This window comes from Apodemus sylvaticus, chromosome 3 (genome assembly GCF_947179515.1).
Source record: "Apodemus sylvaticus chromosome 3, mApoSyl1.1, whole genome shotgun sequence".
NCBI lineage: Eukaryota > Metazoa > Chordata > Mammalia > Rodentia > Muridae > Apodemus > Apodemus sylvaticus.
In genome coordinates this window covers 159,437,457-159,464,524 of record NC_067474.1, presented here as the reverse complement: position 1 = coordinate 159,464,524, position 27,068 = coordinate 159,437,457, and the positions used below count along the sequence as shown (strand labels likewise).

General features: G+C 45.3%; 1 protein-coding gene across 1 annotated transcript in view; it reads left to right on the top strand.

Annotated features, from left to right (window-relative positions):
* The first annotated feature begins 713 nt into the window (after window positions 1–713).
* Window positions 714–27,068, top strand: part of Vps13d (vacuolar protein sorting 13 homolog D) — a 223,242-nt gene continuing 196,887 nt past the window's right edge. The window contains 14 exon segments of the mRNA XM_052175887.1: window positions 714–803; window positions 5,444–5,614; window positions 13,461–13,538; window positions 16,432–16,622; window positions 16,704–16,787; window positions 19,290–19,406; window positions 21,513–21,617; window positions 22,723–22,893; window positions 23,248–23,348; window positions 24,587–24,674; window positions 24,677–24,757; window positions 26,732–26,833; window positions 26,994–27,032; window positions 27,034–27,061. Coding sequence (XP_052031847.1) covers window positions 5,518–5,614; window positions 13,461–13,538; window positions 16,432–16,622; window positions 16,704–16,787; window positions 19,290–19,406; window positions 21,513–21,617; window positions 22,723–22,893; window positions 23,248–23,348; window positions 24,587–24,674; window positions 24,677–24,757; window positions 26,732–26,833; window positions 26,994–27,032; window positions 27,034–27,061 — 1,282 coding nt within the window. The 5' untranslated portion in view covers window positions 714–803; window positions 5,444–5,517.

The following is a 27,068-nucleotide window of genomic DNA, read 5'->3' as shown; positions in this document are numbered from 1 at the left end:
AGCTTTATGTAGTGGTTCCTGCCTTCAGGAAGTAGTGTGTGTGTGTGTGTGTGTGTGTGTGTGTTGGGGGTGGAAGAGTGAAAGGGTGGGGTTTGAGACAGGATATGGAGGAATCCAGTATGTAGCCCAAGTTGGCTTCTAACTATCAATCTTCCTGAGTGCTCAGAAGGAGGTATTTTTTAAATTAAAATTTGCATGTATTCATTTCATATGTATATGTGGGCAGGCACACCAGGAGGTCAGAGGACAACTTGTGTAAATCAGTTCTCTCCTTCCATCACATGGGTGCTGGGAATTGGTCATCCGGCTTGGCTGCAAGCTCCTATTCCAGTTGTGCTAGATACATCGCTAGCTCAGGAGGTGAATTTTAATGCAAGTGTAGTGGGGAGGGTGCTTTAAGCTGGAAAAGGCATGGTTTGAATTACAGACTTCGGTGTCAGTCAAGGGGTCACTGTGGGTGGTGGGATGGAAAGGCAGATGGAAAACAGGACGATTTTGGAGGCACGACAATGTTTGAACTAGGTTCATTTATATCCCTACATTGTCTCGGCTCTCAGTTTACCCATCTGTAAAACTCCCCCAGCATCCTGGGAGGCACCCGCAGCCCTACAGGAACGACTGCAGACGCTAGGGGGCGCCCCATCGACGGCTCGGTGCTCGGCTGGCCAGGCCCAGGCACATAGCTACTCGATTGGTCGAGTCTGGCGCTTTAGTCACCGCCATTGAGGAGTGGCGGAGAGGAAGCACCTCGCAGAACCGGGCTTGGGCGGCAGCGACAGCGGTAGCTACAGCTACAGCGACAGGTAGGGGGGCGGCGGTCAGGGCCGAGGAACTCACGGAAAGCGGCCACGCGATCGGCCCGGCTGTGCTCCGACGGCCCGGCTCGGGGTCCGCGGCAGCCGGCCTCTCCCGGAGCCCGGGCGCCCTCGCGGGGACCCCGGAGCCCGAGAGTCGCCGGCACTTCAGGCCCGGGCTCGGGGCACCGGTCCCTGCAGCCTGGAGACACTACTGGATTTGGGGTGTCACTTCTCCCGAGCCCTGATCCCAACGTGCGAGTGTCCCTCCAGCACGCCCCTACCCTCAATGCCTCCATCCCCTCTGGGGTCACCTCTGGGTGGGGACACCAGGCTTGGTCCCCGGGGTCCCTCTCTAATCCCACTCCTCCTCCAGGTAGGGGGCCCATCGCCTCTCTTACCCCTAGAGAGCCATCTTCCCTAGGCTTAGTGGCTCTGTCCCCTGTTGCTGCCAGGCTTGAGGTTCTGACAGCAGACCGGAGTTATGGAAAGGCCAGGGAAGCTTCGCGATCCTGTGGAGTCCCCCGGTCTGACACACACTCAGAGTTATCCCCTTGTGGCAGAGCTCCTGGAATCCCTCAGCACTCAGCCCTAGCTGCCTGGCAGAGGGATTCACCAGGTCCAATTGCCAATGCTTTCCATTCCCCAGTCTGGCCTCTTCTCGGGTGGGGCCTGGCTCAAGGTCATGTCCGGCTGTCTGCCCAGGCTGTGGGCTGAACCCAGATCCTCAGTGTCACCTGCCACACCAGATAGGGGAAGCCAGGTGGGGGTTATTGCCGGGCAGCTGCCTAGAAGTCCTGATGGACCCGAGCATATAAATACTCTGGGATTCTGGCCAGTCTGGCGGACCTTCCTGAAACCAGATTCCTTAAGGGAATCCTTGAAGTGGCCTCAAGCCTGCTCTAGATGCTTAGCAGAGCTAATGGATGCTTTCTGGTTTGGGTCTCACACTGAGCAGAAGAACATCTTAGGGTGCTCACAGTTCACGCCTTTTAAATGTGTACTTTGTGTTCTTCCACATTGAAAATAAGTATGGTAGGGCCAGAACATGGGTACAAAACGACAATAATTTCCTGAAAAAGTAAATTTATTTTACACTTATTTTGTGTGTGTGTTGGGGGCTGGGAGAAGAGCAGCTGTCAAAAGACCACCCGTGAGAGTCTGTAGTCTCTTTTTAACTATATGGGTTCTGGGGATTCAACTCAGGTATTGATAGCAATTTCCTTCACCCTCTGAGACATTGTGCTGGCCTGACAGTAGTTTCTCTTTACTCGGAAAACATCTGGAGTTGGCATTTTAGGGAGAGTTGTCTTTTAGGGCTGAAATTAATGGCAATAACAAAAACAAAGATTACTCTAGCCTTGGCTTGGTGCCCAGGACTGTTTGAGGCTCACATAGTAAAACCTGGTAGTCTGTTTCACATTGTGTTTTTAAATTGATTTACCTTGTTAAAATGACAATAGAGGGCCAGGCGGTGGTGGTGCACACCAGTAATCCCAGCACTCTGGGAGGCAGAGGCAGGCGGATTTCTGAGTTCGAGGCCAGCCTGGTCTACAGAGTGAGTTCCAGGACAGCCAGAGCTATACAGAGAAACCCTGTCTCAAAAAAACAAAACCAAATCCAAATGATAATAGAGAAATCTTTATTTTATTTACACTGTGAAGCATTTTTGATTAAAAATAAAAAATTGTTTTTGTGATTTTTTTTTTTTAACAACAATTTTTTTTTTAAACAAGTGCTAAAGAGTCTCTCTCCCCCAGATTTTTGGCTTTATGTCTGGAGCATAACCTCTGACCCCTTAAATCTTGAAAGAAATAAGACAATAAGGTACATTTTCTTCAAAATGTTTCAATAATATTGTTATTGAGACAGGGTCTCAGTATGTAGCCCTGACTGGCCTGGGACTCCCTATGTAGAGGAGATGGTTGGCCTTAAATTCAGAGATTGCTTGTCTCTTCTTCTCTTGTGCTGGAATTAATTGTGAAGAGTTAATTGATTTTTTTTTTTAAAGATTTTTATTTATTTTATATATGTGATGAGTACACTGTAGCTATCTTCATACTCCAGAAGAGTGCATCTGATCTCATTACAGATGGTTGTGAGCCACCATGTGGTTGCTGGGATTTGAACTCATGACCTCTGGAAGAGCAGTCAGTGCTCTTAACCACTGAGCCATCTCTCCAGCCCCTGATTTTTTTAACTGTCCCTGATTATAATTATGTCTTGTGTGGAAGTGCTAGATACTACTAACAAGTAAATATCAGTCTTCCCTTGAGGTTGGGTCACCTTTGAGGGGGCTCTTGTTTTGGGTCTGCTTTGTGTTGTTAGCTTTTTCATTGGGGTGAGTGTATCTCCTGGCAGTAAGATAAATCATTAGTCATGGGGCAAAGTCCTTGGAAAGGATCCTGAAAATAGTCTGGTTCCAAGTGGGACACATGGCACAGGAAATCCGGAATGTCTGGAGTGATGGCTGCTGACCAACATGGTGGCCCAGGAGTAAGGTTTGCAGCTCGGAGTTCTTATTGGAATTCACTAGACCAGTAGTGATCTGAGAAGCCATCTAAACTTTTGTTTTGAGACAGGGTGAATAGCCCCTGGCTGTTCTGGAACTCTTCTGTAGCCCAGTCTGCTCTTAAACTCACAGACCCATCTGCCTCTGCCTGCTAGTGCTGAGATAAAGGCCTGCACTGCTATTCTTGCCTCTCACTTAAACTTTTGTTTTTGTCTCAGTCTTTCTCATGCTCACTTAAAAAATTATTTTTGTGTGTATATATGCGTTTGAGTCCAAGGGTGGGTGTGCCCATACCGCAGCATGCGAGTGGAGGTTAGAGGGCAGTTTTCTGGAGCCAGTTCTTTCCTGCAGGTGGGTCCTAGGGATGGAATTCAGGCTCTTAGCTTGGTAGCAGGCACCTTTACCCTCTGAGCTATTTGGATGGCCCTCAAGTTAACTGTTGGTAACAGTAAAAATATCTATGTAACTTTAGGCAAAACTTTTTTTTAAAAATTTATTTTATATTGTGAGTGTTTTGCCTGTATGAATGCCTGTGTACCACATGGGTGCCTGGTGCCAATGGAGGACCAAAGAGGGCACCAGAATCCTTGGAACTGGAGCTGCAGATGGTTGTGAACCACCAGGTGGGTGCTGGGAATTGAGTGAACCTGGGTCTCTGGAAGAGGAGCCAGTGTTCTTAACCAATGAGCCAGGACTCTAGCTCCCCGGCAAAATGCTTTTACAAATATTAGCTAAAGTATCATTGATATACTAACTGCAGATGAAAGGAAGACTGACTTTAATTGCCAATCAATATTCTGATAGGCTTTAGAGTGTTTATGAAGTGTGTGTTTAAAAGAATAATCTATATTTTTATAATACTGCAAACACAATATTATACTACTTATTGTGACAAGCAATTGTGACTCAGTACTGAATCTAAATGCTGAACCTGTAAGCAGAGCATTAGTAGTGTTTGCCTTTGCTGGCTAAATTAGTTGGTTGGTCCGTATCAATGGGAATGTTGAAGATTAGTGATAAGGTTGGAGATAGTGATAAGGCTGGAGATGTACCTAAGTGTGTAGGGTGCTGGCCTCCTGTGTTTGAAGCTCTGGGATCACTTCCCAGTACCACATACACCTTATGTGATGGTGCAGACTTGTAATCTCAGCACCTCCTAAGAAGGTGAAGACAAGAGAGTTAGAAGTTCAAGGCTATATCCTCAGCTATGTGGTGAGTTCAAGACCAGCCTTGTATGTATTAGACTCTGGTCTTTAAAAAAGAAGTCAGTGATAAAGCATTGCCTTTCTCTTCCATTTAGATGATTTTATGAATGAGTCTAATGATTAAATTTGCTTATTTTAATTAGGACACCCTAACTGGTGTTGTAGAGTGTGAATTTCATTCACATAGCCTCTTGAATATTTTTTTGCGTTTGTCTAGGTTCATGCTTTTTAGCATTTGGGGTGGATGAGTCTTTGCTGATTGGGGTTGTCGTGGGTATTGTAAGATGTTTATCAGCTTCTGCAGGCCCTCCTCACATGATAGCTGTAGCAGCATCTGAAGCGACGATAATCAAAAAATGAGTTCACAGACCTGGAGAGGTGGCAGTGGTTAAGAACACTAGTCTTGCAGAGGAATTGGGTTTGGTTTTCATCACCCACATGGTGGCTCAGAACCTTTTGTAACTCCAGTTTCAGGTACCCTTACAGTGCACACACATATACGTCAAATAGAAAAAGAAATATCTTTAGATGTTGCTAGGTTGCCCCTGTGAAAAGCTCTGATGAGGGCAGTCTGGTCCCACGTCTAGTCCCCAAAGGAGGGATTTCAGAGAACAGCTAACTTAGAAGGCTTAGCTTCAAATCGCAGGTGATTTTCAGAGTTTCCAAATGACTGTCCTTGTAGCTGAAGATCAGTGCTGGTCTTCCTGAATCCAGCTTGAGGCAGGCAGAACAGGGGAGTCAACACAGGAATACATCTAGGTTCTGTTTTGTTGTTTTGAGGTAGGGACTCATTATCTACCCCTGGCTGGCCTAGGACTCTAGACCAGGCAGGTCTGAACTCCCAGAAGTCTGACTGTCTACTTCCCAAGTGCCAGAGTTATGGCGTGCCACACCACACTGAGCTGTTAACTGCTTCTTCTTTTCTTTTATAGATTCAGAGACCATGAGAGAGAGAAATAAAGGATTGGCCCATGATCCCTAAGCACCTTTTCCTGAGGAAATAGTCATGTTGGAAGGTCTTGTGGCCTGGGTTCTCAATACCTACTTGGGGAAATATGTCAATAACCTGAACACTGACCAGCTGTCGGTTGCACTTCTCAAAGGTAAGCACACTCATTTCTCTTCAGTAAGGTATGGCGTTTCTTTCTTTAAAAAAACTAACTAATTAAAAGTTTACATACATTATGTATGTATGAATGTCTGTCTGTGTGTGGGAAGGTAACGCATGTGCCGTGGTGTCCGAGTGGAGGTCAGAGGACAACTTGTGTAAGTTGGTTCTTTTCCTGTCCTGTGTGGGTTGGGGAGGGTGACATCAGACTCATGTTAGCAGCCTTCCTGCATCTTTCCTAAGCCCTGAGTCCCCTCACCTGACCTCATTTACCTGTGGGTTTGTGCGAGTTATGAAGAAGCAACAAAATAATTTTGTGATTGGGGGATCGCCACATCACGAGAATCTGTATTATAGGGTCGCAACATCAGGATGGTTGAGAACTGATTTAATGTATTTAGAGAAAGGAGATGGAGCTAGGCGTGGTATATACCTTTAATCCCCAGTACTTGAGAGACACCGGCAGGTGGATTTCTATGAGTTCCAGGCTAGCCTGGTCTACTTTGATCTCCAGGTAGTCCTTTTCTTCATATTAGGTTCTAAGTTAGCCAGGGATACAAAGTAAGACCCTTCCTTCAGAAGATTTGGCTGCCAGTGAGCAGAGCCAAAGCTAGTGGAGAGGAAGGGAGTGTGGGGACTTGGGAACAGGGTTTGCCCAGCACCAGGCTGGAGGGAGTAACAGCTGTGGGTTCCACACCAAGAGGAGGACCAGAACTTCCTTGTCTTGGACCCATTTTGTTCCAGTAGTTTCCCATCCCCAGGCTCATCAGGATCGATTGAGGTGGCTGTGGGAGCTAGTGTGGTTTGGTTGTCCACTGTCCTCTCCTTCCTTTCTTTAGAGGCAGAAATGGAGTCTCCCCTCTCTTACATTCCCCTCTGTTCTTGGAAGGAAGCTGGTGGGAAGCAAAAGGAGTTTGCGGTAGTGTCAGGTTCTCACTCTGAGACTCGTTGGTGTGCCCGGGTACCTCGGGACTGCGGATAACGGGCTTGGCGAGCTCTGCAGGCTCAGCTCCCCTCAGGAAGAGCTCAGTTAGTTGGTGGACGAGATGGCGCTTTAAGGCATGAGATGTGTCTCTGGATGTACCAATGATGGGTTTCTATTCTCAGCACTCCTAGGCAGAATGTATCTTTTTTGTTTTTAATTAAAGTGCCAGGTGTGGTGGGCACATCCTTTTAATCCCAGCACTTGGGAAACAGAGGCAGGTGGATCTCTGTGAGTTCAAGGCCAGCCTGATCAACGTAGTGGACCCCTGACTTAAGAAAAAGATTTTAGTAGAATTTATTTATTTTGTACATTTGTGGGTACACATGCTATGGTATGTATGGGGCAGTTAGGTCAACTTCTGGGAGTCGGTTCTGTCTCTCCACTGTGTGCTCTGAGGGTCATATTTAGGCTGGGCAGGAAGCGTCTTTACTCCTTGAGTCATCTCCGTGGGAGCAGCCCACCCCGCTGCTCATCATTCACTCTGTAGTCCCGGCTGAACCTGGCTCTCTGCCAGCTTCAAACTGGTGGTGATCCTCCTGCCTCTGCCTTGCAAGTGCTGGGACAGCAGGCATACCACACACAGAGCTTAGAATATGCCTTATTGCAGCCGTATGCATCATTGTGGTGTTTAGGGTAACTTTCTACCATCCTCTTTAAGGACTCTTATTCTCTTTGGCTGTGGAATGCAGCTGGACATAGTGAGGCATCCTTTCCTTCCCTTTCTCTTTCTTTCTTTCTCTTTCTTTCTTTGTTTCTTTCTTTCTTTGTTTCTTTCTTTCTTTGTTTCTTTCTTTCTTTCTTTCTTTCTTTCTTTCTTTCTTTCTTTCTTTCTTTCTTTCTTTCTTTCTTTCTTTCTTTCTTTCTATGCAGCTGGACATAGAGGCATCCTTTCCTTCCCTTTCTCTTTCTTTCTTTCTTTCTTTCTTTCTTTCTTTCTTTCTTTCTTTCTTTCTTTCTTTCTTTCTTTCTTTCTTTCTTTCTTTCTTTCTTCCTTCCTTCCTTCCTTCCTTCCTTCCTTCCTTCCTTCCTTCCTTCCTTCCTTCCTTCCTTCCTTCCTTTTCCTAGTTTTTTTGAGACAGGGTTTCTCTGTGTAACCCTGGCTGTCCTGGAACTCACTCACTCACTCACTCACTCACTCACTCACTCACTCAGTCAACCAGGCTGGCCTTGAACTCAGAGATCCACCTGCCTCTGCCTCTGAAGTGCTGGGATTAAAAAAACGTGCACCACCACTGCATGGCTCGAGGCATGCTTTTAGTCCTTGCAGTCTGGAGGCAGAGGTAGGCAGATGTCTGAAATTGAGGCCAGCCTGCTCTTACATAGTGAGTGGCCAGGACTATATAGACCCTGTCTCAAAATGTGTGTGTGTGTGTGTGTATGTATATGGTATGAAACCTTGAGGAATATTTTTCCTCTATAACTGGTGTTAGTTTTGACCCTTTTCTTAAGGAGTCCAAAGCACACCATAGCACGTGGAATCATGACTGTGACCTGGGAGACTGTCTTTGGAAAGGAGCTGATGGTATTTGTTGGTCTTGACATAGTGGAGTAGTGATTGAGGGCACAGGGTGTTAGACAGGTAAGACACCATTACTTTGACCTCGCATTGAATATTTACTGCCGTTAAATGTGTGGGAAGATACAACGATAATATCATTCAAGTAGCTGGGCTGTCGTGGGCTCCTGTGTTTGGACTGCCTGGAAGGCACAAAAAGGAGAAAAAAGAAAAAGAGACTGTTTTTTAATACCATACTGAGTTTGTGTCTAGTTGTAATGTTTGTAATTTAATCTAGGTGTAATCAGCACCGTGAACTCATTACTCAGTTTCTGCATGTGAGGAATTATTACCCGTCCCACAGGACTCTGAGGACCAAGTAGGGTGATGTGGGTCAAAGAGCTGAGAGCTGTTCTTGGCACGTAGTGGGCTTGCAGTGCAGGTTGGTCAGCACAGGGTTGGCTGGTGTTCTGTGGTGGATTGTGCCCTTGTACTGAAGAAGTTCATATGCCAATCGCTGCATGAGTAGTTGGAGGACAGAGGTTGCACTTGGCCAACACTCAGTGAGCACCTGCTGTGGGCAAGGCTCTGACTGGACTACGGCTCAGGCTCAAGCTCTGAGCCTGCTCTCCCCACTTACAGGTGGCCAGTGACTGTGGCGGCTACTAAAGGCCTTCTTCACCCTCTCTTCCTCTTTCACCGCAGGCCGACAGACGCCAGTGACCTCTGCTGCTACACCACTTAACCAGCTCTGAGGGTTCTAAGCAGACTGCCTTTAAGAAACTGATCACAAGTATTTCAGACAGGGATACTAAACGTGTGTAGTATTTCTTTGCTTTGTTAGGAAGATTGAATGAGATAATGCATCCCCAGTCAGAAAGATTCTGAAATGTGGAAAGTACTTTAGTATTGACCAAGCTCAAAAAACCTATGATAGTGGAGCACTGTGGTTGCATTTTGAATACTTTTAAAAATTAGTTTTCTATCCAGGTAGTAGTGGCTCATGTCTTTAATCCCAGCACTTGGGAGGCAGAGGCAGGAGGATCTCTATGAGTCTGAGACCAGGTTGGTCTACAGAGCAAGTTCCAGGACAGCCAGGGCTATACTGAGAAACCTTGCTTTGGAAAAATTTTTTTTTTCCTTCACTCTTTCCCCTTCCCATTTCCTTTCTTTCCATTATATTGATGAATTGGTTGATTGGAGTGTGTGTGCTATATTGAATAGGTGGAGGTCAGAAGATAACTTGTGAGTGGTGTTCTCCTTCCACAGTGTGGAACGGCTCAGGTTGTTCTGCTTGGTAGCAGTTGGTTCTACCCTCTGCCATCTGTAGCCCCTGGAGTCTTCATATAGTCCAGGCTCACCTCAGAGTTGATAGGTAGCCGAGGTTGACTTGGAATTTCTGATCTTCTTGCTTCCACATCCCAAGTGGTAGGCCTCCAGGTGTGCACACTTCCAGTCTGCAGTGGCGACACAGAGCCTGTGGTTGCACACACGAAAAGGAAAGTACTCTACCTACCGAACTAGCACCCTGGCTCTGAATGTTTGATTTTTGTTTGGGAGTGCTCAACCAGTACAATTTATTAAAGTCAGAAAATCCCCCAAACCCGAAATAATTGAAATCGCAAGTATTTCAGACAGGGGTACTAAACCATGTAGTATTTCTTTGCTTTGTTAGGAAGATTGAATGAGATAATGCATTGGCTGGAGAGATGGCTCAGCAGTTAAGAGCACTGGTTGTTCTCTCAAAGGACCTGGGTTCATTTCCCAGCACCCACTTAGCAGCTTGCAACTGTATGTAACTCCAGTTCCAGGGGATTTCATCCCTTCTTTAGGACAGAAGTGGCACACAGATGATACTTACAGGAAAACATCCTTATACATAAAATTAAAAATTAGTTACTGATACATTGCTCTGAGGAGATACCACAACCAAGACAATTTATAAAAGGAAGTATTTCATTGAGGGCTTGCTTACAGTTTAAGAATTTAGTCCATGATTATCATGACAAGAAGCATGGCAGCAGGCAGGCATGGTGCTAGAACTCATGCCAAGAGCTCACATCTGATCTGATCTGCAGGTTGCAGGCAGAGAGTCATTGGGCCTGGTATCGGCTTTTGAAACCTCAAAGCCCATCCCCAGTGACACATCTCCAACAAGGCCACACCTCCCCATCTTTCCTTACCAACTGGAGAACCAGGCACTGAAATATATGAGCCATTGGGGGGCACTTTCATTTAAACCACCCATATATTAAATATTTAAAAGATTATTTCTTTATCTTTTTGAGATTATAATGTAATTATACAGTTTACCCCTCCCATTCCTTCTAAACCCTCCTATATGCCCTTCCTTGCTCTTTCACATTCATGGTAAACATATAGTGTTTAAATTAAAAAATTTATTTACATTGGTATTCTGCCTCCATGTATGGCACTGTGAGGATGTCATCCCTCGGAAGTAGAATTACAGTTGTGAGCTGACATGTGCGTGCTGGGATTTGAACCGAGGTCCTTTGGAAGAGCAGCCAGTGATTTTAACTGCTGACCCATATGTCCAGCCCGTAAATATATGTATGTATATATGCACACACACACACACACACACACACACACACACACACATACACGCACACACACACACACACACACACACATACACATACACACACACACACACATATATGAGATAATCTAGCGGCTGCAATTATAGTCTGGTGGTAGAACATTGGCTTTGCGTGAGTAGGTGGGAGATTAGGAGCACATGAGTTTGAGGCCTAGTGTTTGGGGGTGGGGCGTGGAATAATGATGAAGTACTTGGCACATAGCGGGTCTCACTGAGTGGTAGGTAGGCGGGGTCTCACTGAGTGAGTGGTAGGTAGGTGCTGTCCTCATCATCCTCAGCCTCAGCTGTAAAGTTCCTGCCCACTGAATGGCTGCACTGAGCTAGAGGCCTTAGCTGGATATGATGGCTTGCTCCTGTGATCCCAGTTCTTTAGAGGATGAGGCAAGAAGGATTGCTGTGAGGTCAGCCTGGGGTATGTGGTGAGTTCTAGCTAGTCTGGGTGATATTGTGAGACTTTGCCTTTTAATTACAAAAATTATATTACGCATTTAAGTGCATAGGAAAGGAACTCTTAGTTTTGTCTGAGGGCCTGGGGAAAACTGGGGTAGCTTCTGAGTGAGCTGAAATGGGATGCAGTGGCAGCCGCACTCCATGAGGAGTGGGTCCCGGGCAGGGACTGGGCCCTGCAGGAACAGGAGGGTGCTTTGGAGTCAGAGAGTGAAGGCTTTGCTGGGCAATGACTGCCCATGCCAGTTCTCCTTGCTTTCTGAACCCCATTCAGCCTGTTCTATAAATAACCTGGAGCAGAATGAAGAGTCTGGTAGTCAACAGAGATGGCTGGGAAATGCCTGAGTTCACCTCAGTGTTAGTGTATAGAGCTCTGGCCGGTGTGAGGTGAGGGATTTAGGATTGAGCCATTCATGACAATGCCTGGAAATCAGTGAGCGGCTTCTGGTCCAAAGGTGTCTACCTTTTCGGTGCTTTGCTGCACGAGTCTTAGGAGCAATCCTTCCTAGCAGGGCAGGACCTTTCCCAGCAGAGCAGACCATTGGCACACATTTGAGTGTGTGTGTGTGTGTGTTGGGGGATACTAGTCTGTCTTCTGTTTTGAACCATTACTGTGTTTTTGCTGTTCTCTAGCTGTTGGCTTGCTGCAGGCTTCTGTGGCTTCTCTTGCCTTTCTAAACCTCCTGTGCTGTCTCTACTTCAGCTTTTTAAAGTTTGCTTGGCTTCCTTGCCGCTGGAGTAATGGTGGGAGCCCCTGGCAGAGCAGGCTTGCCTACCTCATGGCAGATGGGAAGGAGAGTCAGGAAGGGACCCCATTTTCAGGTCACTTTCGAGGACATGTCCTCAATAAACTAACTTATACCAGATTGGCCCACCAATTGGGAGGTTCACTACCTCCCACTAGTGTCATAGGCTGGGGGTGTGGGTAATCCTTATTTCTTGTGCCTTTGGGGAACATTTGGGTCCAAATGAGAGCAGAGCTGGATCTGGCTGCCTTGTTTTTGCATACCTGTGTTGAAGTTGCCCTACATTCTGGCCCTGACCTTCTGACAAGTTATGCCTCTTGGAAGAAGCAGCAAGGCTGAAGAAAGAGCAACTGGCCTTTGGGTGGCTGGTTTTATTGTTTTCTATTATCTCATCTAATCTAATCTAATCTAATCTAATCTAATCTATTGTGAAATGGGTCTTCCTAGCCCTGGCTGTCCTAGAACTAACTCTATAGACCAGGCTAGCCTCAGATCCAACTGCTTCTGCATCCCAAGTTCTGGAATAAAGGCCTATAATACCACACCCACCTTCAGTTTTATTATCTAAACCTTGGATTCAACCTGTGCTCAATTACCTGGGAAGGGCATTGCCGAGGGCTGGGACTGATAAAAACACACAGCATATTCTTGTGTTATAACCTCGGGATTCTGAATTGGGAGATTTAGGGGCAAGCCCGGGGACCTGCATTTTATCTTAGAGAGTCAGATGATGTCAATCTTGTAAGCACTGTTAGCCTAAGCTGAGGGTCTGAAAATTAACCAGCAGGTCAAATGTGACCTGCTAGCTCAAGATGGCTTTAATTGATTAGTTAATATTTCTGTGTTTTTAAAGAAACCAAAATACCAAAAGTGTCACTACAAGGATCAGATCCAGGGTTTTGTGTGTGATGAGTGACCATTTTACCAACTGAACTAAACTCCTAGCTGCCTGTTACATTTTAAACCTTCTTTGAAAAAATAAATAAGCCGGCCACGTACTAGTAGTCTAGCTACTCAGAGGGTTAAGACACGGGGATAGTATGAGCCCAGGAGCTTGCAGTCAGCCTGGTCTGCATAGTGAGACCCACGAGTCAAGAAAGGAAAGGGAATGTCGGTAAGGTGCTCAGTGGGTAAAGGCACATGCTGCAAAGCATGACGGCCTGAGTTTTATCCCTGGAACCTACATGGTGGAAGGAGACGGAAAGCTGTTCTCTGACCACCTACATACCTACACGCCCCCCAATAAATGTAATAAAACACGTAAAAAACAAGAAATAAAAAAATGCAATTGGCATGATATAATGCTTAATATATTTATTTTCTGGCCCATTATAGACATAGTAAGGATCTTGCCTAAGCTCTTGAGGCTTCTGTACTTCAGCTGTCATGTATGCTTCACAGTGGCTGGTCAGGTCAGCACTACAGACAAAACTCTCGGGCATAGAGTTGCGGGGTTGCTGTGGCCATGACCTTCAGTGTTTTGCACACAGCTGGCAGATCAGTCTTTGCTGGATGAACATTTATTTCATACTGGTTTGTTTTTAGGTGCTGTTGAATTAGAAAACCTCCCGTTAAAGAAAGATGCCCTGAAAGAACTGGAATTGCCCTTTGAAGTCAAAGCTGGTACGTGGGACCCAGGGGAGAAGGGTTTGGGGATCAAGCTGTTGGGGACAGGAGAGTCAAAAGCCCTGGAGTTGGTGTCTGCTTGACCAGGAAGAAGACAGGAAGTGTGAGTATTCGTATCGGTGTGCATCAGTCTCACCCAACTGCAGGTGGATCTGTGAGACGGAGGCCAACTTGGTCTATATAGCATGTTCCAGGCCAGTCAGGACTGTGCAGTGAGACCCTATCACAAACAAACAAATAAACAGACAGACAGACAAACAGACAAAACCTGCCTCAGAAAGTCAGGGACTAGGGTTAGGGATAGAGTTCAGGGGTAGAGCATGTGCCCAACATGCATGGGACCTGGGATTCTATCCCTAGCAACACACACACACACACACACCCTTAAACCCTCTTGTACATACAGAAAACCACAAGATCATAAGAGTATCTATATATGTTGTATTTTTACAACTGTTTTTTTTTTTTTTTTTTACTTATTTGTATTTATATGCATGTCTTTGCACCAGCAAAGACACTGACAAATTGGAATCTGAAACCTTCAAGAATGCTGATACTGGGTACTTCCAGAAGAAGAGTCTTCAAACATTGAAGGATTAAGGGAAACTCTTTGGGGGAAAAATTGACGGTTTTCTAATATTTGTGAAAATCCAATTATTTATGTCTTTGTTTGTATTAGCAAACTCGACCTTGTTTCTTACAAAAAGTCGATAAGATGTGTGAAGTTCTATTTTCCTGTCAGAATGCTTCATATCCTCTTGCAAACTCATTCAGTACTGCCACTGTGGCGAGGAATAATAGAGCATGCCTATAACCCAGCATTTGGGAAGGAGAAGGAAGGCCAGGCCTTCAAGCCCAACCTTCAAACCAAACAAATAAATAACTGCCACGCTGCATTAATTTAAATTGGCATCTAGGTTTGGTTATGTATACCATATTTTCCGAGAGAAAACTAACTTTTCATGATTTTTTTTTCTAAAATAATACAATTTTTTCTCCTGCCCCTCTGGTGCTAATCGAACCTAGGGCCTTGTACATTCAAAGCAAGTATTCTATCACTGTGCTGCATTCTCAGTCACCCATATTCTTACTTTGCTCTTGGACTAGACGGTCAGTCATTTAGTATTATCATTAGAAATACCACTCTGAAGGCCTGGGCGATAGCCCAGTGTAGGATTTGCTGAACAAGCATGGATATTGAGGGCCTTGGTTCCTTCCTCAGAGCCTCACACAAAGGAAAGCACTGTTCTCAGTGCTCCACTGTTACCTTGCTTTTGGTGAGACTCTGTCTCACTATGTAGCCCTGGCTGGCCTGAAACTCATTGCTACTGGGCTGGCTTCAAACTCACAGAGATCTTCCTATCTCTGCCTCCCAAGTGCTGGGATTAAAGGCATGGGTCACCATGCTAGGTGAGATGTCTTTTATTACATGGAGTTTAAAGGCTTGACTAAAATGGAAGAAGTTGGGAAGTAAGTATATTCTACAGGAGAAGTAGCTCTGAGCCCAAGTTCTTGTGAGCATTAGGTTTCTTTCTTTTTTTATTTTCTTTATTTTTCTTTTCTTTTCTTTTTCTCTTCCTTTCCTTTCTTTTCTTTACTTCTTTCTTTTCTTTCTTTTCTTTCTTTCTTTTTTTGAGACAGGGCTTCTCTGTATAGCCCTGGCTGTCCTGGAACTCACTCTGTAGACCAGGCTGGCCTAGAACTCAGAAATCTGCCTGCCTCTGCCTCCCAAGTGCTGGGATTAAATGCATGTGCCACTACCACCTTGCAAGCATTAGGTTTCTTTATCCATATACTGTGTTGTCTGTTTTAGTTTATAGTGGGTATGTTCAAGATTAGATATGTAAGCAGGATAACTCCCAACAAATACTCATCAACCAGCCAATTATTAGGAGATGAGTTCTGTGGCCAGGGTCTGTGCAGGTGGGTACCATGGGACGAAAGATACCTCTTAGGAATTCAAATGTGGTCCAGTTGGAAGAGTGTTTCCATAGTAGATAGTCTATATTTGATATGAAAATAACTCACTGGGGATTTTCCAGCTTAATTCATTGTATCTGGTTGTCTTGGTTATGGTTTTATTGCTGTGAAAAGACATCATGACGAAGGCAACTCTTTTAAGGACAACATTTAATTGGGACTGGCTTACAGGTTCAGAGGTTCATTCCATTATCATCAAGGCTGGAGCATGTGTGGGGCAGGACGAGCTGAGGGTTGTACATCTCTGTTTGAAGGCTGCTAGTGGAAGACTGACCTCCAGGCAGCTGGGATGAGAGTCTTATAACCTGTACCCACAGTGACACACCTACTCCAACAGGGCCACACCTTCTAATAGTGCCCACTCCTGGGCTGAGCATAAACAAACCATCACAGTGGTTCTTTTTAATTAATTACTTTATTTTAAGGTGGCTCTTACAGGTCCTGCCCTAACACTTGTTTCCCATATGTAGGAACCTGATTGGCTAGCTTTCAACTCAGTTTGTTATCTAGGCCGGCTTTAACTTGCCATCTCCTGCCTTAGCCACCTGAGTGCTGGGATTAGAGACATGTACTGCCACACCCACCACACCCAGCTTGCTATGTTGTGATGGTTGTCTTTTTTTTTTCTGGTGCTGGGGATGGAATCCAGGGCCTTGCACTTCCAAAGCACAAGTTCTACCAGAGCTAAATGTCACACTCCAAGGTATTTCTCCTGCTGGCCTTGGACTCATGATCCTCCTACCTCTGTCTCTTCAGAATTTCCTAAATGGACTACCACACAGTTTTTTATTTTATTTTTTAATAAAATAAATAATGGTAAAAGCAATCTATGTGCCTTAAAGGGAGCTAGAAATACTTTTGAGAAACCCGAGAAATGTGCAGGTGTCTAATGAGAGGCTCCTTCTTCCAGGCTTGATTGGGAAAGTGACCCTCCAGATTCCTTTCTACCGCCCCCATGTGGACCCTTGGGTGATCTCCATCTCTGGCCTCCACGTAATCATTGCACCTGAGAAAATCCAGGACTTCGATGATGAGAAGGAGAAGCTGCTGGAGAGGGAGCGTAAGAAAGCGCTGCTTCAAGCCCTGGAGGAGAGGTGGAAGGTATGGCACGGTGCTTTAGGGCTGCTGTGGCGTCCCAGCAGTGAAGCACTGGCCTCTGCTCACACGGGCCTTTTCCTGCAGAGTGAGCGGCGGCAGCAGAAGGGGGAACCATACTGGTATTCAGTCACGGCCTCAGTTGTCACTCGGATCGTGGAGAATATCGAGGTGAGTCCTGTCACCTTTCTGAGGGCACATTAAGGGTTTCTGAGGTTTCGGTGTGTTTTCGCTTCCGAGTTGCTTGTTTCTTGTGGGTTTAGCTGGTGCAGTTTTGGGGGCTGGCTGTTCAGGTGTGCCTCTATAGAGGTTGTTGCCAAAGGGAAAAACTGAAGAGCAAGTTCTGGCCTGTGAGGTCAACACAGGCCTTTCTTGCTTTAGCTGGCGTGAGTAGGCGTTTTCCATTTCACTCCCCCTCCCCTTACCACACTTTCTTTTTGAATGTTGGGATCCCACTTGCTAAAGGATTTCTTACCTCAGAAGCCAGGTTATTTAGGTCTGGGTGGCTGGTTTCAGGGCAAGTCATCTAACCTCTCTGGTCATAGTTTTTTCATCTGCAAAATGAGAGAGGTAGGGTCCCCACTCGCTAGTGTGTGAACTGTGACCTCACACTGATGTATCTTACTGAGTTAGTGGGCTGTAGTGCAGTGGCCACTTGCGTGACCATTAGGAGTGGCATCAGGGGATGAGTCTTCATTCAGTGTCACAAAGCAGCCCATACTTGTAGTCTCTAGGATTCTCTTTCAGTGTCAAGGAGCCTAGGCCAAATATGCTTAGCGTGCGTCAGGCTTCCCAAAAGTAGTGTGACCTGACGACGTTAGTTCCGTAACTTGGATAAGATTGGTGCACTTGGGGGCACTAATTTAAGAAAAATGGTTGTTGTTATTATAATATAGTAATATTTTTGTGCATATGTGCACAATGCTTTATTTACGGGGTGGGGGCAGGGACACTGTGTGTAAGTTAGAAGGTTCCTTGTGGCATTTGGTTCTTTTCTATTCTGTGGGTCCTGGGGATCAGTCTCAGATCATCAGGCGTGGTAGCCAGCACACTTGCCTGCCTAGCTTTCTGCTGCGCCCAGAAGCATCTTTCCCCAGAGGGCCACTTATCTGTAGTGTGATCACAGGAATGGTGGGGCCTCTGCTTGGGGTGTTGCTAGTATGTGTACTCTCAGGTTTTATGTAGAGAAGCCGAGCACTGGGTCTTACATCTTTTCTGTCTCTTTTTCCTTGATGGTCCTGAGCCTTGGAGGGGGTGATGTACCTGTGCCATTTAGGGCTGAGCGTCCCACCATCGCTTTTAATAAAGTTAAAGTGTGTGTGTGTGTGTGTGTGTGTGTATGTGTGTGTGTGTACATTTGGAAGTCAGAGGACAGCTTGCACAATTTGGTTTTCTTCTTCTACTTGGGTCCTGGGGGTGGATCTCAGATCATCAGTCTTAGTGGCAAGCGTCTTTACCCCTGGGCCACCTCACTGGGCCACCTCACTGGGCCACCTCACTGGCCCATATTATGATTTTGCATTGGTTTTCCCACATTGGTCTCAATACTGTGATGGTAATCATATTAATATAGTAATAAATTACTGTTGTTTGGATTTCTTTTTTCTTTTCCTTCTCTGTGGTGAGTGTGGTTTATGTTTGGGCATGTACACAGTTTGTAGAAAATGAAGGCCAGAGCGGTATATCAGGTGTCTCCCTCTGCTGCTTTCTGCCTTATTGCCTTGAGACAGGGTCTCTCATTGAGCTACAAGCTTACCATTTTAACTAGGCTGATCTGATCACCAAGGTTCTGGGATCTGTCTATCTCTGTCCTGTCAATGCTGGCATTACTGGTTAGTGTAGCCATCCATGGCTGACTTTCTGTATGGGGGCTGTAGAATTGAACTCAGATCCTCATGCTTGCAAAACAAGCATTATTACCCTCTGAGTCATCTCCCTAGCCTAGTGTGTAGTTTTGTAATGGCTAATGATGCTAAATAAACACTTTTCTTGGCCCCAAATGTTTATCTTTTTTTTTTTTTTTGTAGTACTACTGGTTGAATCCAGGCCCTTGCACATGATAAGCACACACTCTAATTTTGAGCTACTTAAAGGTCCCATTATTATTTTTTAAGTCACTGAAGCAGGACATCTTCTCTCACTCATAGAAGCAAGAAGAATTAAACCCACAGATTCACATAGACCTTATGTGTCTTACAGGTTTTCCTGGCCTCATATTCCTAAAGAGACAAGAAAAGCAAGAGCAGTGATGTTATTAATTTTCCCTCTCCACTTTTTAAAAATTTATTATTATTATTATTATTATTATATGTGTAAGGGGGAGACATATTATATATGTTGAGGTCAGAAGACACTTTTTGGTATCTCTTCTTTCATATTTATAACGGTTCTGGGCAGTGAACTAATGTTGTTGCTAGGCTTGTGTGACTACTAAACCATCTCTCTGGCCCCTGTTATTGTTATGGTTAAATGTTTACATTGTCTTCTGGAATGACTTGATTGCAGCCTTCCTGAGATAACATTTATCAAAATGAACTGTTATTCTTGAGTGGTTTGAGAATTTTTAGTACACTGATATCTGTATGTAGATGCCCTCTGTGATTGGCTCCCACTTATAGGATTTTACCTGCAACAATTATCTAAATGCATTTTCCCTTTCTTTCTCCTTTGCAGTTAAAAATTCAGGACGTCCATCTGCGTTTTGAAGATGGTCTTACCAATCCCTCCCATCCTTTTGCCTTTGGCATCTGCATTAAGAATGTTTCCATGCAGAATGCTGCCAATGAGCCTGTAAGTATGAGGTCTGACCTCAGACGAAGGATAAAGTCCATGCCAGGAGGCCTGGGGCCCTGCCCTCTGCCCTTGAGTGCTGTGTAAGCAGAGTGCTGCTGCTTTCCCTTGCTGTGTGTGTTTCTTACATGTAGGTAACTAAGTGCATTTGCTGGGAGAGGAAAGAGTTACTTTTCACTGACCTGTTCCATCGCTTTGGTTTTATACATAAAGAAGCTGAGGTGCGAAGGAAACTCCTTCTGCTTATAGGTTCACGCTCTGCCTGGGAATGTCTGTGACAGTTTCCACATAGTAATCTCTTTTCATAAAGCTATTACGTGACATGTTTATGGTGTTTTAGACTTGCCTGATCTAAGGCTGATTCTCCATATACCCTTAGGTTTTCGTTTTTTGTGACAGGGTTTCATTGTCTTCCACTAGGATGGCAAGACCATACCACTTGGCAACCATCGTAATTATATTTTCTATTCTAGAATCAGATAACACCCCACTCCATAAAACAGATTAAATCTTTGTTGTTGTTGTTTTAGACAGTATTTCTCTAGGTAGCCCTGGTTGTCCTACAACTAGCTCTGTAGACCAGGCTAGGCTTGAATTCACAGAGATCTACCTGTCTCTGTCTCTGGAGCCTGGAATTAAAGGTGTGGCCACCAGACCTCTGCTAGAGTGAATGTTCTGTTGTCAGGGCCAAGGAGGTTGATACTAGGCTAACCTTGAACTAGATTTGTAATTTACTACATAGCCAAATACCTCTTTAGATTTCTGGTCTTCTTGTCTTATTTACAAGTGCTGGGAATTACATGTGTGCACTGCATGCCTGGCTCATAATCCTATGGTTTTTATTTACTAGGACAATTGTTTAAAGGTTTTTGAGCCTTTGTGTGATTGTGGATCCGGGACTCTCTTCTGGCCTCTGCAGGAACTGAATACATACAATGTACAGATATTCATTCAAGCAAAAATAAAAATCTCCATACAAATAAAATTAAAAAAACAAAGCAAAACCAGCAACAGGGCACAGTGGTACATGTTTAATCCCAGCACCCAGGAGGCAGAGGCAGTCAAATCTCTAGTATGGTCTATATAGTGAGTTCTGGGCCAGTCAAGGGTTACGTAGTGATACCCTGCCTCAGAACAAAACAAAACAAAAATGAATGCAAAATCAAAGAAGCTACAACAATTTACTTTCTATTTCTGGAAGCGAGAAATGTGAAACTGACGAGTCAGAAGAATTCTGCAACCCTGAGGGTCAGTGCCACACCTCCCTCCATCTAATGGGTACTAGAAGCTCTGGTCCTTGTCTTGTAGATGCGACATGCTGGTCTTTGCATCTAGGTTCACAAGGCCTTCTCTCCTGTGTCTCTGTCTTCTTATAAGGACCACACTCATTGACTTTGCTTACACATCCAGCATGACTTCACATTAACCTGATTCCATCTGCACAGATGGTATTTACAAATAAGGACATACTCATCCTTGTGGTCAATGGTGACTTCTTGGAAGAGGACACTGTCCCAAACTGATAACCCTCATAATATTCCAGGATAGTTTCCTATACTTAACTGACTTCTTACGTCTAATGTGTGTCCATGCACATGCACATACTGTTTCTCTGACACTCAAACTTCTAGTTAAGAAATACAATCACTGTCCCCAAAGACATCAGGCCTTTTGTGCTGATTTATAGGTAGTTTGACACGTATCTGCCCAATGATATTTTCTGTTTGTTTGTTCATAGCATCTTATATATCCATTGGTGCTTCTGTAAATATTTGTGCACATTAGTATTGCCAATTGATTGGCTTTTGTTTGTTTGTTATGTTATATACCTACTTACTCGTTCAGGCAGAGCCTTATGTACCTCTGGCTTTCTTGGAACTCACTACATGGACCAGGGTGGCCTTGAACTCACAGAAATCAACCTGCCTTTGTTCTCAGTGCTGAGATCAAAGGTTCAGACCTTGCATGGGCAGAGTTTAAGCTGTATAAGAGCAGACTGTTTTCCTCCTTACATCTCTTGCCCCTTGTAGAATGCCTGTTGTGTGAAACAACAGTTATATCTGAAATCAAAGGCGACCATCCTGTTTCTCCTCTTTCTTCCTTTAGGTACAGAAACTAATGCGAAAAAAACGATTAGATGTGGCTGAGTTTAGTATTTACTGGGATGTCGATTGCACTTTATTGGGGGATTTGCCTCAAGTGGAGTTACAGGTATGTGCTGCTTTGGTGCTTTAGTGTAAGACGGTCCTGAGGCACATGGTTCAGGAGCCCTGGTTTGCAGGCTGTTGTCCTCTGTGCTCCCTGTCTACAAGCATCTTCTCTCTAGAGTCTGCCTGAGGTGCTTCTCGCACAGTTTTTAACTTGGATCAGGTTACTTGGTGGATTTTGTGCTTGTGTCTCTTTTTCATGTAAAGTTCTTTTCTTAAAAATTTTAATTAATTAAACTTATTCATATTTAGTCATTACTAATTTAATACATTCAGTTAATATTAATAAAATTATAAATGCCAAATGGACTTAATTATTAATAGAAAGCTTAATTATTAAATATCAATTATTTTAATGTTCAATTAATAACTATATTAATTAATTTTGAGGCAGGGTCTCTCTACATAGCCCTGGCTGTCCTAGAACATACTCACAGAGATCTGCCTACCTCTGTCTTCCAAGTGCTTCTATTAATGGCATGCACCACCATGGCCAGCTAAAGTTCTGTTCCTCCCCCCCCCCCCCCCCCCCCCCCCCAGACAGGGTTTCTCTGTGTAGCCCTGGCTGTCCAGGAACTCACTCTGTAGACCAGGCTGGCCTCAAACTCAGAAATCCACCTGCCTCTGCCTCCCAAGTGCTGGGATTAAAGGCGTGCGCCACCATCGCCTGGCTAAAGTTCTGTTTTTAAGATGTGTCGGTATGTCTACTTCCTTGCTTCTTACTGCTATGTGCCTATGACACACAGTGCTCCAACATTTTGTTGGTCAGTAGGAATTGAACATGAAGGTTTTGAGTGAACAGAGTAGCAGCTCAGTTTTTTATCTAGGGGCCAGCCTGCTTGGGGTTCTCCTTAAACATTACCATGGTGGTGTTCCTTTAAGACACTTAAATGGATAGACAGTGTCACTGTTTGGGACTGCTTAGTCTTTTTGTAAAGAAACTGTAGGTACGTTAGTGAAATGGAAAAAAATGGTTCCTTTTCCCAGCTCCATGTGGCATAAGGTAGATTAGGTAACGTTGATGCCCATTGCTTAAATTCCCAATATTGTAGAAGGTAACAGATAGAAGGAAGGTTAGTCTTTGTAAAGCCAGTGTTTTTGTGATCCAGGAGGCCATGGCCAGAAGCATGGAGAGTCGCAGTCACCACTACATCTTGGAGCCTGTGTGTGCATCTGCCCTCTTGAAAAGGAACTGCTCCAAGGAGCCTCTGCGGTCCAGGCACAGCCCGAGGATTGAGTGTGATATTCAGCTGGAGACCATTCCCTTGAAGCTGTCTCAGGTACAGTGTTCTTCCCAGTTTCAGATCCCTGCTGGGAGCTGGAGTAAGGGAAACCCTGCCCCAGGCAGTGTCCTCATCACTGTCTGACCCCAGGCCAGAGTCTGTTAGGTGGGAACCCACGTGTCCTCCTGTGGTAGACTAAACTCAGACCAACTTGGTGTAGACTTTGATTCGGTGTTTTCTGAGTGCTGAGCCAAGACCGTGGGCGAACCAAGAGGCCATCAGCGCCTCCTGCTGATGCTGTGGTCGCTGGAGTTCCTCTCAGCAGATTGATGACTTGTTCTTGCTAATCAGGTCTTGTCTGAGCCACAGACCCAGTTCTCTCCTAACCTAGTGTCTCTCACTCTAACAAAGCTGCAGTACCGGCAGATCATGGCCTTCCTCAAGGAGCTGGAGCGAAAGGAGAGGCAGGGGAAAGTCCGGAAGTGGAAACCAAAAGTGGCCGTGTCCAAGAAGTAAGGGCACCCTCTGCGTCACCCCTAAAGTGCGCATCTCACAGCGGCATGCTCTCCCTGTCCTTTACACGTGACCATGGAAGAAAGGGCAGTTGCTTTATACAGTTAGATAGGTTTTAACATGTGTGAATGTATCACCCACGAGGAAATAAAAATAAAGATAATATTTGGGACAAAAAAGGCATGAAATGCCAGTCATTATTGATTTTTCTGTCATATCTCTGTTGAGGTAAAACTCACTCTTAGATTGAGAGTAGTGAAACTCCAAAGATCCCCGACTTCACGTAGCAGGCAGATTTCTGTTGCTTGCTGAAGTTTCTTGTACGGCTGTTCTGAGCAGCATTCTTCAAACCCCTTTTATTCTGTCCTGAATTCAGTCTGTTTGGCCACATTATGTAGGTCATGTTCTCTGGCTCCCAGAGCAAACATCAGTTCTCTTTCTTAAAAATATATTTTAGTTTCTATTCAAGTGTATGTGTGTGCGCACATGAATTCAGGAGCCCACAGAGGTCAGAGGAGGGGATCAGACTGAAACGAATTAAAGGCAGTGTGAACCACCTGATGTGGTTGCTGGGAACTGAACTCTAGTCCTCTATAAGAACAGTATGATTTATTTGATTGTGACACTCTTTTTATGTAGCCCTTGTCCTGGAACTCCCTATGTAGAGCAGGTTATCTTCAAACTCTTAGATCTTCCTGCCTTTGCTTCTTGAGTGGTGGGATCAAAAGTGTGTGCCACCACGCCCAGCATCAGTATGTGCTTTAACTGCTGCGGTCTCTCCTGCCCATAAAGTCGCTCTTCATGCTCCAGCAATAAGTGTGACCAGTCTGACTCGTTAAACCTTTTAGAAGTCCTCATGTATTTCCATGTATGTCTTTAGAAATTCAGTTGAAAATCTGTAATGGTCAAATCTGTGGTGATTATCTCAAGATGGCGTTTGCCTTACTACCAGCAGTGATTTCCTCCCTGGAGAGGGACTGCTCTGCATGAGGCCTGTTGGTTAACGTGCTGTGCTGTGATTGACAAACTGTGTAATTCAATGTTCTTTGGCAACAGATACACACTCTTCTGCATTTTGAGTTTAGCTTATTGTGAAAATGGACCCAAGACAGAGACAAAGGCTAATCTGAGAACTGTCTCTGATAAGGGCAGGCTGTGTTCCAGGTTGTCCTGGATGAGAAGAGCATTGCAGTGGTTTCTACTGGGAGGACTAACACATTGCCGTGGATTGTTGCAGCTGTCGGGAATGGTGGTATTTTGCCCTGAACGCTAACTTGTATGAGATCAGAGAGCAGAGGAAGTGTTGGACCTGGGAATTCTTGTTGCACACCGTGCCCGAGATGCTGTGTTTTACACTGACAGATATTTCAACAAGGTAAAAGGAGTTGCGCTGTCTGCAGATGACAAGGTGAGTGCACTACTTGCTTAGTAATTTTTCTTCATGTGTTTGGTTTTGATGCAGCATTTCATGTAGTCCAGGCTGTCCTCAAGGCTGTGTGTAGCTGAGGCTGGTTTTGAAAACCTTATCCTCCTGCTCCTACTTCCATAGTCCTGGCGTTGCAGGCGTGAAGCAGCACACTTAGCTAAGAATACTCTCTCACAGGTTGAAAAAACAGCTGAGTCCCTGAAGACGCCAAGCGCCTTGTTGGAGGCTCACTTTCATAGGCTAGCGTCAGGCTCAGTAGACTGGGGACATCTTGGAAGGTAGTGAGCCTCATCTTGGCCAGAAATATGTTTCATCCCTGCTCCCTGAGAAGATGCCCATGACCCTGCCAGGCTCCTCTTGGTACAGTGCTATGTATGCAGTTAAGGGAGAATTTCATGGACTCATCAATGGGCTCTTCCAGTCCTGAACCTAGTCTGTTAGTCTGTGACTAATTCCTGTGGATTTTGGTCTACATTTTCTGTAATCCCAGTTGACTTGATTGACCTTGGACTTTTTGGTGATAGAGGTGCGGCCGAGCAGGTGCCACAGGTGAGAAGGCAATTCTTATCTGAATTACCTGTGGCCTAGATACCCTGGAACCAGCCCTGCTGGATACCTGGCTTGACCTCATTCCTCCCTGTGTCTGTCTTCTGTTCTCTCCCAGTGAAAGGGAAGGCAGTGGCTGCTTTGCTCCTTAATTTGCTTTGTGACCATCTTCTATGTTATGGCTCGGGTTATTTTAATGGATAGCTCCTCTGGTTGAGTTTTACCAGAGCAAAGGAACAGGGCCCCACTGGATAGTCCCCAGTGGTCATGTTGAGCCTCTGAGTTCTTATCCATCCTGCCAGAAGCTGAAGCCATTGGTCTTCACTTGCCTGCTGCTGTCTTCAGCGGTGTCTGCTATGGCTACTGACAATGGGCACTTTCTGAATAGGGTGGATTACATCAGACATTTTGTTCTGAATAGCTTTCTTGAAGGCAGAAGAAGGATACTATGAGAAAGGCTCTGAATCAGCTGAGGTGGGCCGAGTGACAGCAGCTCTGTGAGCTGTGGGCCGCACTGACAGTGTGGCCTTCTACTGTTAGGAAATATGACATTGTTTAGGATGGGTAACTTACTTACTTACTTTCTTCCTTCCTTCCTTCCTTCCTTCCTTCCTTCCTTCCTTCCTTCCTTCCTTCCTTCCTTCCTTCCTTCCTTCCTTCCTTCCTCCCTCCCTCCCTCCCTCCCCTCCCTCCCTCCCTCCCTCCCTCCCCCTCTCTCTCTTCTCTCTCTCTCTCTTTCTTTCTTTCTTTCTCTCTTTTTTTTTTTTGAGACAGGGTTTCTCTGTGTAGCCCTGACTGTCCTAGAACTTACTTTGTAGACCAAGCTGGCCTTGAACTCAGAAATCTGCCTCTGCCTCCTAAGTGCTGGGATTAAAGGCGTGCGCCACCACCGCCAGGCTGTAACTTTACTTTCTAAAGATGACACAATAGTATTTGCTACTACTCTTTAGTACCCAGTAAGGAACATGTTGAAATGACCACACCTTTGTTAATTGTGACTATGAAAGAGCTGGGGCCAGCATGCATACTGTGTGGGCTGGGGCCTCAGCTTCCTCTTGGAAGGTGGGAGAAATAACTCTGCTTCCTCTGATCTCATGAGCTAATGTGTAAGCTCATTAGCTTACACATGACTTGTGACCCAAGTCAGTGCTGTGCAGAGCAGGAGCCTCAGCAACCACCCACCAAAGCAAATTACATCCTCTTGCTCTGTCTGCCCCCACTGGTTCTAGTGGTGGTTTTGAGAACAAGTAACAAATGGTGGATTGTAAGGAACTCCATTGAAGCCAGAGGCGGCGCTTGCGACACTTGCTAATGTCTCATTTCTCAGAGAGGTGTTGTGGCTAGTTTATTGATGAGGGTATTTACTTTGTCCTGCATTGCAGTGTCTGAGTTTCATTTGATCCCAAACAGGAGGAGATGTGTCGGATTGAGGAGGAACAGAGCTTTGAGGAATTGAAGATTCTGCGTGAACTCGTTCATGATAGATTTTATAAGCAAGAGGAGCTGGCAGAGGTGAGAAATCTGTGCAGGAAGGGTCATTTGGTCCCTGCGCACCCTAAGTCTTTCAGTGTCGATGTGCTCGTGTTTCTGCCAGAACACATGGCAGCCACCAGCACATCACAGCGTCTGTCCCTGGGTCTTCATGTCTGCCTCTTTGCGATTGATTACACAGAGTCTTCGAGAGCCACAGTTTGATTCTCCGGGAGCCTCCACCTGGTGATCCAGATGGCAGCGGAGGCAGCGGGAT